Below are 12,297 nucleotides of genomic sequence, written 5' to 3' on the forward strand. Positions count from 1 at the left end.
TAATGTCCTCTGATCATCTCAAGATGGCGATAGTCTGGACTGGAAAAGGAAAAATGCGTTATTACTAAAATATTATATTTTTCATAGCTTTAAAAATAGCATGTATATATAGCTCCCCTCAGCTGTTGTATTCTGCCTGATAGACATTACAGTAAGTAGATTATATTTTTGATTTTGGAACACCTGGTCTTGGGACTCCTCTTTGTCCACCTTTGCACCCTGTTCTGTAAAAAGCTGGCTATACCACTAATTTGAAACAACAGTTTTACCTTAAACATGAGGCATTATGATGGTGCAAACTAAAAGCCGCATTAACTTGCATTGAGAGCCATGTTAAATTGACACAGATTTCTAATTGAACAACAGAAACTCGTGGTTGCAAGTTTTTGACCATCGGCCCATAGGATTGATCTGTACACCTATTTCAAGTGTCAGTCTCATTTGCGGAAACAGCACAAATAGCCTTCAGCCTTCACATTTGCCAGTAGTTTGTAATGATTAAATACTTTTGAGCTGGGGGAGTACCTAAGCCATCCGGGAATGTACAGTCATCAGGATATTTATCTTCCCACAGAACTTTGCTTGATTGAAAACAGTTCTCTTTATTCAGCATAAGAGCTGATGTGTCATCATTATGTATTTAGAGCTTATGCTAAAAAAAAAAAAAAAATTGGTCAGAAGTTTATTTCAAACATTGATGGTCAGTATCCCTTTGTCGTTATTTCACTACATGACTCACTTATTTTATGGGTAATGACTAAAAAATTGTGTCTGTGTTAATGCATCATGGACCAAATGTGGCTGCTCACTTGGCAATGATCATACACAACAGATTTTCAAATATGGTGTGGATTATTCTACAATGTGCTGTTTCAGTGTGTAACTCAGGTCGATTTGTACGACTTTGCAGCAATACAGTTGCAAATTCAAGAAGAAGAAGCAAAAAAAGTGAATGTGTGTTGGGTTTTTTTTTGGGGGGGGTGAGGGGGGGAGGGAACCCTGGGTGCTGTATCTCTTCTATATATCTCTTCAACAGAGTTGAAGAGATATATAGGAAAATAGTACCAGAATTCAGAGCACCTGGAGTATATATGAACTCCACAGCAAAGTAATAGGCCCTACACACTGGCCGATGTGTGCGGCCGATATGAACAATGAAATTGTTCATATCCTCCAATGTGTAGGCACTAACAGTGAACGATGCGCCGCCCCACGGTCTTTCATTGTTGGTGCCGATTCCTGCAAGACAATATAGACAACATCGTCCATATTAGCATGCAGGGCTATGGGATGATAGTAAGGTTACTGGTGAATGAGGGGTATATACACGCCTTCCGTGTATATACCCCTCATTCACCAGTAACCTTACCGCTATTATTCTTTGCAGCATTTTTACCTGTGTTTACCTTTGAGAAGGAGTCCGGAGTCGTCAAAGCCGATTTTTCTTGTTTCTCTCATATGAATATACTTATGTATAAAAATTCATAAATTTATAGAGAATACAAGATTTACCAAATTTTCGCTCTGATTAAATTCAAACATTAATACTCGCTTAATCTTTGTAGGTGTGCGGACAAACCATCTGCCACCTACTTTACACCAAGTGAGTCACATATCGTCACATTGTGATTTAATACTTTTATTATCACCTTGCTGATATATACAGCATTATTTGTGTATTTTGTCTGTCTTTTTTTCGTCTGATATGAAATAAAAGTTACGTTGTATCCCTATAATTTACATTTCACAACATTCTATCTTCATCAATAAGTTAATTTATAAAAAGTGTGCCCCAGAGAGACACCAAAACAGTCCTCTTTTGCCTCTATGCAAAAAAACCTCACAAGTCTGTTCTGAACTTATGTCCGGGAGCACCGCCAACCCTGCACTACCCACAAAAGCCAGACAGTCGAAGTGGTAGCTTTATGTTGGTTACTATTATGATTTCTGCCTTCTACGGTATATAAAACTTGTTAAAAAACTGCTATCACCTATTAACAATCTGATCCAGTGCGGATTCCAAAACCCCAACCCATTACTGGGTAAAATACTTGCCCCTGTCCAGTGTCAGGATCCTCATTGTCGGGATGCTGCGATCGGTCATGTGACCGCCGGCATTCCGACCGTCTGTATTTCATATCAAACCCCTGCATAGGCTGCAGTGAAATGACCACTAGTTATCCGGATATCTCCACCAGTGTCACAATAGTGACACCCAGCAAATAGGTCATTATAAGTGGTAGTAAATGAATGATTAGCATTATTTCTCACAGCACTGGGGTCATTAGTTTGATTGTCTTCAGGACCCTATCTGTGTGGAGCTTGTATGTCCTTTCTTTGTTTTTGTGGGTTTCCTCCAGATGCTCCGGATTAGGGATTAATGTAGAAATAGCAGTACATTTATACAATTGTCATGGCATGAGCTTTTAAAGAAATATTGTAAATAAAAACCTTTACCATCACTTCTAGCCAATTCTATGCAGAAAATTATTTGGAATTATGTACTGTATAATTAAGTTGCAGTTTGACTACACCTCTTACAGTCTCAGCCTGGTCGTTCTTGCTTAACTGCCAAACGTAACATGTAACCATCAAGATAATGCCATGGACAAGTGTGTTTTTCAATACCAAGTTAGTATTTCCTCAGGACAAATGTAGGTTCCATTCTTTTATTGGTATAATGTGTTCTAGTCTGGTGTTTGGACACAAGCTGCTAACATAAAAACAGAGGTCAAAGCTTATGACATAATATAACTTCCTGTGCAGAAAATTACATACACTATAGAGAGTCTGATGCAGTCTAATTAGTAGCATTATTGGACAGTTTTTATATCAATTTCAGTTTATTTTGTTTCTTTGTCTTCTCAGCTTCATCAGCGAAAATGGGGCTAGTTGAAACCAAGTTGGCCATAATTCCTGGAGCAGGTAGGACTCGTTCATTTAGTGAAATATGCATACATTCCCTTACTTGTGGTGTCTATGTTACTATAAAGTGTACTGTGTGCACTTCTGTCCTTGTTTTGGGTTTACTTACTTAAGCACTGATGCATATATATTCTTGCTCCGCTCATCGTTCTAACTGATCTAAACATAGGGATATTTGTTATCTTTGTTTCATAGTCTATATTTCTCTGACGTCCTAGTGGATGCTGGGGACTCCGTCAGGACCATGGGGATTAGCGGCTCCGCAGGAGACAGGGCACAAAAATAAAGCTTTAGGATCAGGTGGTGTGCACTGGCTCCTCCCCCTATGACCCTCCTCCAAGCCTCAGTTAGGTTTTTGTGCCCGTCCGAGCAGGGTGCAATCTAGGTGGCTCTCCTAAAGAGCTGCTTAGAAAAAGTTTTTAGGTTTTTTATTTTCAGTGAGTCCTGCTGGCAACAGGCTCACTGCATCGAGGGACTTAGGGGAGAGAAGTGAACTCACCTGCGTGCAGGATGGATTGGCTTCTTAGGCTACTGGACACCATTAGCTCCAGAGGGAGTCGGAACACAGGTCTCACCCTGGGGTTCGTCCCGGAGCCGCGCCGCCGACCCCCCTTGCAGATGCCGAAGATGGAAGAGGTCCAGAAGCAGGCGGCAGAAGACTTTTCAGTCTTCCTGAGGTAGCGCACAGCACTGCAGCTGTGCGCCATTGTTGTCAGCACACTTCACACAGCGGTCACGGAGGGTGCAGGGCGCTGGGGGGGCGCCCTGGGCAGCAATGTATAATACCTTTTTATGGCTAAAAATACATCACATATAGCCCTTGAGGCTATATGGATGTATTTAACCCCTGCCAGATCTCACAAACTCCGGAGAAGAGCCCGCCGAAATAGGGGGCGGGGCTTATTCTCCTCAGCACACAGCGCCATTTTCCTGCTCAGCTCCGCTGTGAGGAAGGCTCCCAGGACTCTCCCCTGCACTGCACTACAGAAACAGGGTAAAACAGAGAGGGGGGGCACTTTTTTTGGCGATATTACTATATTTAAGCTGCTATAAGGATACAACACTTATATAGGGTTGTTCCCATATATATTATAGCGCTTGGGTGTGTGCTGGCAAACTCTCCCTCTGTCTCCCCAAAGGGCTAGTGGGGTCCTGTCTTCAATAGAGCATTCCCTGTGTGTCTGCTGTGTGTCGGTACGTGTGTGTCGACATGTATGAGGACGATGTTGGTGTGGAGGCAGAGCAATTGCCGGTAATGGTGATGTCACCCCCTAGGGAGTCGACACCGGAATGGATGGCTTTGTTTATGGAATTACGTGATAATGTCAGCACATTACAAAAATCAGTTGACGACATGAGACGGCCGTCAAACCAGTTAGTACCTGCCCAGGCGTCTCAGACACCGTCAGGGGCTGTAAAACGCCCTTTACCTCAGTCGGTCGATACAGACCCAGACACGGACACTGAATCTAGTGTCGACGGTGAAGAAACAAACGTATTTTCCAGTAGGGCCACACGTTATATGATCACGGCAATGAAGGAGGCTTTGCATATCTCTGATACTACAAGTACCACAAAAAGGGGTATTATGTGGGGGGTGAAAAAACTACCTGTAGTTTTTCCTGAATCAGAGGAATTGAATGATGTATGTGATGAAGCGTGGGTTAACCCAGATAGAAAAGGGCTAATTTCAAAAAAGTTATTGGCATTATACCCTTTCCCGCCAGAGGTTAGGGCGCGCTGGGAAACACCCCCTAAGGTGGATAAGGCGCTCACACGCTTATCAAAACAAGTGGCGTTACCGTCTCCTGATACGGCCGCCCTCAAGGATCCAGCTGATAGGAGGCTGGAAACTACCCTAAAAAGTATATACACACATACTGGTGTTATACTGCGACAGCCATCGCCTCAGCCTGGATGTGCAGTGCTGGGGTGGTCTGGTCGGATTCCCTGACTGAAAATATTGATACCCTGGATAGGGACAGTATTTTACAGACTTTAGAGCAATTAAAGGATGCTTTTCTTTATATGCGAGATGCTCAGAGGGATATTTGCACTCTGACATCGAGAGTAAGTGCGATGTCCATATCTGCCAGAAGAAGTTTATGGACACGACAGTGGTCAGGTGATGCGGATTCCAAACGGCATATGGAAGTATTGCCGTATAAAGGGGAGGAATTATTTGGCGTCGGTCTATCGGATCTGGTGGCCACGGCAACGGCCGGGAAATCCACCTTTTTACCTCAGACCCCCTCCCAACAGAAAAAGACACCGTCTTTTCAGCCGCAGTCCTTTCGGTCCTATAAGAACAAGCGGACAAAAGGACAGTCATATCTGCCCCGAGGCAGAGGAAAGGGTAAGAGAGGGCAGCAAGCAGCTCCTTCCCAGGAACAGAAGCCCTCCGCGGGTTCTGCAAAGCCCTCAGCATGACGCTGGGGCTTTACAAGCGGACTCAGGAACGGTGGGGGGTCGACTCAAGAATTTCAGCGCGCAGTGGGCTTGCTCACAGGTGGACCCCTGGATCCTGCAGGTAGTATCTCAGGGTTACAGGTTGGAATTCGAGAAGTCTCCCCCTCGCCGGTTCCTAAAGTCTGCTTTGCCAACGTCTCCCTCAGACAGGGCGACGGTATTGGAAGCCATTCACAAGCTGTTTTCTCAGCAGGTGATAGTCAAGGTACCCCTCCTACAACAGGGAAAGGGGTATTACTCCACGCTATTTGTGGTACCGAAGCCGGACGGCTCGGTAAGACCTATTCTAAATCTGAAATCTTTGAACCTGTACATACAAAAATTCAGTTTCAAGATGAAATCACTCAGAGCAGTGATAGCGAATCTGGAAGAAGGGGACTTTATGGTGTCCCTGGACATAAAAGATGCTTACCTGCATGTCCCAATTGCCCTTCACATCAAGGGTACCTCAGGTTCGTGGTGCAAAACTGTCATTATCAGTTTCAGACGCTGCCGTTTGGATTGTCCACGGCACCTCGGGTCTTTACCAAGGTAATGGCCGAAATGATGATTCTTCTGCGAAGAAGAGGTGTATTAATTATCCCTTACTTGGACGATCTCCTGATAAGGGCAAGGTCCAGAGAACAGCTGGAGGACGGAGTAGCACTAACCCAAGTAGTGCTGCAACAACACGGGTGGATTCTGAATTTTCCAAAATCTCAGTTGACCCCGACAACACGTCTGCTGTTCCTGGGAATGATTCTGGACACGGTTCAGAAAAAGGTGTTTCTTCCGGAGGAGAAAGCCAAGGAGTTATCCGAACTTGTCAGGAACCTCCTAAAACCAGGAAAAGTGTCTGTGCATCAATGCACAAGAGTCCTGGGAAAGATGGTGGCTTCTTACGAAGCAATCCCATTCGGCAGATTCCACGCACGAACTTTTCAGTGGGATCTGCTGGACAAATGGTCCGGATCGCATCTGCAGATGCATCAGCGGATAACCTTATCGCCACGGACAAGGGTGTCTCTTCTGTGGTGGTTGCAGAGTGCTCATCTGTTAGAAGGCCGCAGATTCGGCATACAGGACTGGGTCCTGGTGACCACGGATGCCAGTCTGAGAGGCTGGGGAGCGGTCACACAGGGAAGAAACTTCCAGGGAGTATGGTCAAGCCTGGAGATGTCTCTTCACATAAATATACTGGAGCTAAGAGCGATTTACAATGCTCTAAGTCTGGCAAAACCCCTGCTTCAGGGTCAGCCGGTGTTGATCCAGTCGGACAACATCACGGCAGTCGCCCACGTAAACAGACAGGGCGGCACAAGAAGCAGGAGAGCAATGACAGAAGCTGCAAGGATTCTTCGCTGGGCGGAAGATCATGTGATAGCACTGTCAGCAGTGTTCATTCCGGGAGTGGACAACTGGGAAGCAGACTTCCTCAGCAGACACGATCTACACCCGGGAGAGTGGGGACTTCATCCAGAAGTCTTCCACATGATTGTGAACCGTTGGGAAAAACCAAAGGTGGATATGATGGCGTCTCGCCTCAACAAAAAACTGGACAGGTATTGCGCCAGGTCAAGAGACCCTCAGGCAATAGCTGTGGACGCTCTGGTAACACCGTGGGTGTTCCAGTCAGTGTATGTGTTTCCTCCTCTGCCTCTCATACCCAAAGTACTGAGAATTATACGGCAAAGGGGAGTAAGAACGATACTCGTGGCTCCGGATTGGCCAAGAAGAACTTGGTACCCGGAACTTCAGGAGATGCTCACGGAAAATCCGTGGCCTCTACCTCTAAGGCGGGACCTGATTCAGCAGGGACCGTGTCTATTCCAAGACTTACCGCGGCTGCGTTTGACGGCGTGGCGGTTGAACGCCGAATTCTAAAGAAAAAAGGCATTCCGGAAGAGGTCATTCCTACACTGGTTAAAGCCAGGAAGGAGGTGACTGCACAACATTATCACCGCATTTGGAGAAAATATGTTGCGTGGTGTGAGGCCAGGAAGGTCCCCACGGAGGAATTTCAACTGGGTCGATTCCTGCATTTCCTACAAACAGGATTGTCTATGGGCCTCAAATTGGGGTCCATTAAGGTTCAAATTTCGGCCCTGTCGATTTTCTTCCAGAAAGAATTGGCTTCAGTTCCTGAAGTCCAGACTTTTGTTAAAGGAGAAATACATATACAGCCCCCGGTGGTGCCCCATGTGGCTCCGTGGGACCTTAATGTAGTTTTGGATTTTCTCAAATCCCATTGGTTTGAGCCACTCAAATCGGTGGATTTGAAATATCTTACGTGGAAAGTAACCATGCTACTGGCCCTGGCTTCAGCCAGGAGAGTATCAGAATTGGCGGCTTTATCGTATAAAAGCCCATATCTGATTTTCCATTCGGACAGGGCAGAACTGCGGACGCGTCCTCATTTTCTGCCTAAGGCGGTGTCAGCCTTTCATCTGAACCAGCCTATTGTGGTGCCTGCGGCTACTAGCGATTTGGAGGATTCCAAGTTGCTGGACGTTGTCCGGGCATTGAGAATATATATTTCAAGGACGGCTGGAGTCAGAAAATCTGACTCGCTGTTTATACTATATGCACCCAACAAGCTGGGTGCTCCTGCTTCTAAGCAGACGATTGCTCGTTGGATTTGTAGCACAATTCAACTTGCACATTCTGTGGCAGGCCTGCCACAGCCTAAATCTGTCAAGGCCCATTCCACAAGGAAGGTGGGCTCATCCTGGGCGGCTGCCCGAGGGGTCTCGGCATTGCAACTCTGCCGAGCAGCTACGTGGTCGGGGGAGAACACGTTTGTAAAATTCTACAAATTTGATACCCTGGCTAAAGAGGACCTGGAGTTCTCTCATTCGGTGCTGCAGAGTCATCCGCACTCTCCCGCCCGTTTGGGAGCTTTGGTATAATCCCCATGGTCCTGACGGAGTCCCCAGCATCCACTAGGACGTCAGAGAAAATAAGATTTTACTTACCGATAAATCTATTTCTCGTAGTCCGTAGTGGATGCTGGGCGCCCATCCCAAGTGCGGATTGTCTGCAATACTTGTACATAGTTATTGTTACAAAAAAAATCGGGTTGTTATTGTTGTGAGCCGTCTGTTCAGAGGCTCCTACGTTTGTCATACTGTTAACTGGGTTTAGATCACAAGTTGTACGGTGTGATTGGTGTGGCTGGTATGAGTCTTACCCGGGATTCAAAATCCTTCCTTATTGTGTACGCTCGTCCGGGCACAGTATCCTAACTGAGGCTTGGAGGAGGGTCATAGGGGGAGGAGCCAGTGCACACCACCTGATCCTAAAGCTTTATTTTTGTGCCCTGTCTCCTGCGGAGCCGCTAATCCCCATGGTCCTGACGGAGTCCCCAGCATCCACTACGGACTACGAGAAATAGATTTATCGGTAAGTAAAATCTTATTTTATATAATCTCTTTGTAAAAGTGAATGTTATATTATTGAAAATGTATACAGTATTTACTGTGTAGAAATATATGTTAAATTGCTTAGTATGTTTACTGGATTTGTAGATTATATGGTAAATTGTTTACTACAGTATTTTACTAACTTTGCAGAATATTGATTTTCTAAATGATAATCCAAACAAGCAGAATGCATTAATCTTTTGTAATCCGTGGACCAGCATGCACTTCCAATTTAGACAGTAAAAATGTCAACTATCAGAATGGGGACGCCGTTAGGTTGAACGCCAGCATGCCCCTAATAATATGATATAAATTATTTTAACTGAGTTGTTCAACTTTAAAAGTTGTAAAACTAACCCTGCTAAAATGTTTTGCATCGCATTATTAGGATGTGAGCATGACGAGGTTCAGCCTAACAGTATGGATTGCTCGCCACTGGTTCTATTCCCACTTTATGGGTGTCGTGGACACCCACGAGTGGGAATAGCCCCTGTAAATCTGCATTCTGGCTGTCTGTATTTCTAGCGATCGGGACTACATCCCCTTTTCACCATCTGCTTAGGGCAGTGGTTCTCAAACTGTGTGCCATGGCACCCTGGGGTGCCTTGGGACACTAGCAGGGGTGCCTTGGGTTGGTCCAGGACCGATTGAAATTATTTACGGTCAGTGTAATAGGCAAAACCAGTGGTGGCTGCCAATCATAAAATTTGTGGACAAACAGAAGCAAATCTTGTCCCTCACCACACAATAGAACCTAAGGAAGACATATAAACACAATTTACTTAATTTAATATTTCTTTCTAAATTTATCAATAAAAAACTTTTGACCTAGGGGTGCCGTGAATAGAAATCTGATACTTAGTGCGCCGTGATTCAATAAAGTTTGGGAACCACTGGCTTAGGGACATTCTTCCCTTTATCTTAATAAAGGGGGTCATTCCGACCTGATCGCACGCTAGCTATTTTTTGCAGTGCTGCGATCATGTCAAAAGTCGGCAAAACTGCGCATGCATATGCACCACAATGCGCAGGCGCATCGTACGGGTACAAAGCGGATCGTTGCTGGGCAATGGATTTAACGAAGAATCCATTCGCACAGCCGATCGCAAGAAGGTTGACAGGAAGAAGGCATTTATGGGTGTCAACTGGCCGTTTTCAGGGAGTGGTTGGAATAACACAGGCGTGTCCAAGCGTTTGCAGGGCGGGTGACGTCAATTCCGGGACCGGACAGGCTGAAGTGATCGCAGCGGCTGAGTAAGTTCAGACCTACTCAGAAACTGCACAAAACTGTTTTGTACCGCTCGGCTGCACAAGCGTTCGCACACTTGCAAAGCGAAAATACACTCCCCCATGGGCGGCGACTATCTGATCGCAGCGCTGCAAAAAATAGCTATCGTGCGATCAGGTCGGAATGACCCCCAAAGACAGATATATTACACTTAATACTGAACTAGCTGTATATATTTATGTTTAAATTTGTGCAGGATTGATATATGCGCTTAATTGATGGTCACATTACTTTTGAGACAGTATTAGCTGCTTATACTCATGTTTATCAAAGACTAATATATTACCCATGATACTGCAATGACTGGTCATTTCTGCAACGGGGTACACTGTGTTCCACAGGGAATACATCGGGGTGTAGAGATGGATCTTGATCCAGAGGCGCCAACAGGCTAAAGCTTTAGACTGTCCCAGGATGCATTGCGGGGCCTCCTCTATAACCCTGCCTCCAGACACTGTGAGCTCAGTTTTAGAGTTGGTGCCTGCATGAAGCAGGCCACTTAACGGGGGGGGGGCAGCGCTAGGCAGCCCTGAAAAAGCTTTTTAGTAGACTTCAAGTGCTGCAGCACTTCATATGTCAGTGTGAAATACTGTGCTGCGTCTCCATCACCTCCCCAGCGAGGTCGCATACTCTCGCTGGCTCTGTTCCCGGGTACTTGCGGAGGAGACGCTCCGGCTTGTGGCACACGGTTGCAGACGCTCTCCTGGTTTGCGTGGCTGCGACAGAAGGGAGGAGGTAAGAGGGTCCCCCAGACGGGATCCGCCATTAAATCGCGTTCCGATCGCAGTCTAGTGAGATGGACTGCGACGCTGGCATGGACACTGTCACCGAGCAGGAACCCCACTCTATCCACCAGGGCATAGGAGTACAGGTCGAATATACTAATATGCATTTCAATAAGACTCCATAGTACCAGGTGGTAAATTCCAGCATAGGGGAGCCGGCGCTTGACCTGTAGCCTCTCCCCCGACCCAGGGCGCCATCTACTGCTGGTGTTCCTGCCCTGGAGCTGCCTCACACTTTCCCTCACTCCCTGACTGAGACACTGGGCGCTAGGCAGCCCTGAAAAAGCTTTTTAGTAGACTTCAAGTGCTGCAGCACTTCATATGTCAGTGTGAAATACTGTGCTGCGTCTCCATCACCTCCCCAGCGAGGTCGCATACTCTCGCTGGCTCTGTTCCCGGGTACTTGCGGAGGAGACGCTCCGGCTTGTGGCACACGGTTGCAGACGCTCTCCTGGTTTGCGTGGCTGCGACAGAAGGGAGGAGGTAAGAGGGTCCCCAAGACGGGATCCGCCATTAAATCGCGTTCCGATCGCAGTCTAGGGAGATGGACTGCGACGCTGGCATGGACACTGTCACCGAGCAGGAACCCCACTCTATCCACCAGGGCATAGGAGTACAGGTCGGATATACTAATATCCATTTCAATAAGACTCCATAGTACCAGGTGGTAAATTCCAGCATAGGGGAGCCGACGCTTGACCTGTAGCCTCTCCCCCGACCCAGGGCGCCATCTACTGCTGGTGTTCCTGCCCTGGAGCTGCCTCACACTTTCCCTCACTCCCTGACTGAGCAACTGGGCGCCATTTTCTAAAATAGATGTGACTGGTCTTCGGGACTGCAGGGAAAGGTCTCCTTTGTACACCCGCCTGTACATCAGCGCTGTAGTTTTACAAACACTTAAGTATTCAACATGTCAATAATAAGACAGCGTTAGTTAAGAACAAGTGTAACTGTGCCAGAATATATTGTACGAGTATTCTAATATATACATCCGGTCTCAGACCGCGCATTTTTATATATATATATATATATATATTTACATGTGTTCATATAATAAGCTAATGCAATTTTATTGTCATGAAAATAATTATCTGCACTGCAAACGTGACTGTGTATGCCTGTATCTGCTATGTGATTTCACTGCGTGTATTCCAGATATATCTATCACTGTATACTGTACCCTAGGGGACTAGGTGTGTCTGGGTCAATATATAGTGTGTCACAGTATTTTCCTATTACGTGTATTCTACTGTGTTTTCAGTCACATAATACCAGATTTATTTGCAGGTGTTGTGTACTGGGTACTCAGTAACATGCTAATGGATTTATTTGCAGGTATTGTACTCTGTCAGGCTTCATCGTACTAAACCGCTCTCTATTGCATTTGTGTATAATGTTTAACATGTAGGGTAGTTAATCTGGGGACGCT

The 12,297-nt window shown here is 46.0% G+C and overlaps 1 protein-coding gene across 3 annotated transcripts in view; it reads left to right on the plus strand.

The window, feature by feature from the left end:
• AUH (AU RNA binding methylglutaconyl-CoA hydratase) overlaps window positions 1-12,297 on the plus strand; it is a 625,046-nt gene that overhangs the window by 368,932 nt on the left and 243,817 nt on the right. For all 3 annotated transcript variants that reach the window (XM_063913676.1, XM_063913677.1, XM_063913675.1), the window contains one exon: window positions 2,869-2,925. In XM_063913676.1, coding sequence (XP_063769746.1) covers window positions 2,869-2,925 — 57 coding nt within the window. The remainder of the gene's footprint in view (window positions 1-2,868; window positions 2,926-12,297) is intronic.

This window comes from Pseudophryne corroboree, chromosome 1 (genome assembly GCF_028390025.1).
Source record: "Pseudophryne corroboree isolate aPseCor3 chromosome 1, aPseCor3.hap2, whole genome shotgun sequence".
NCBI lineage: Eukaryota > Metazoa > Chordata > Amphibia > Anura > Myobatrachidae > Pseudophryne > Pseudophryne corroboree.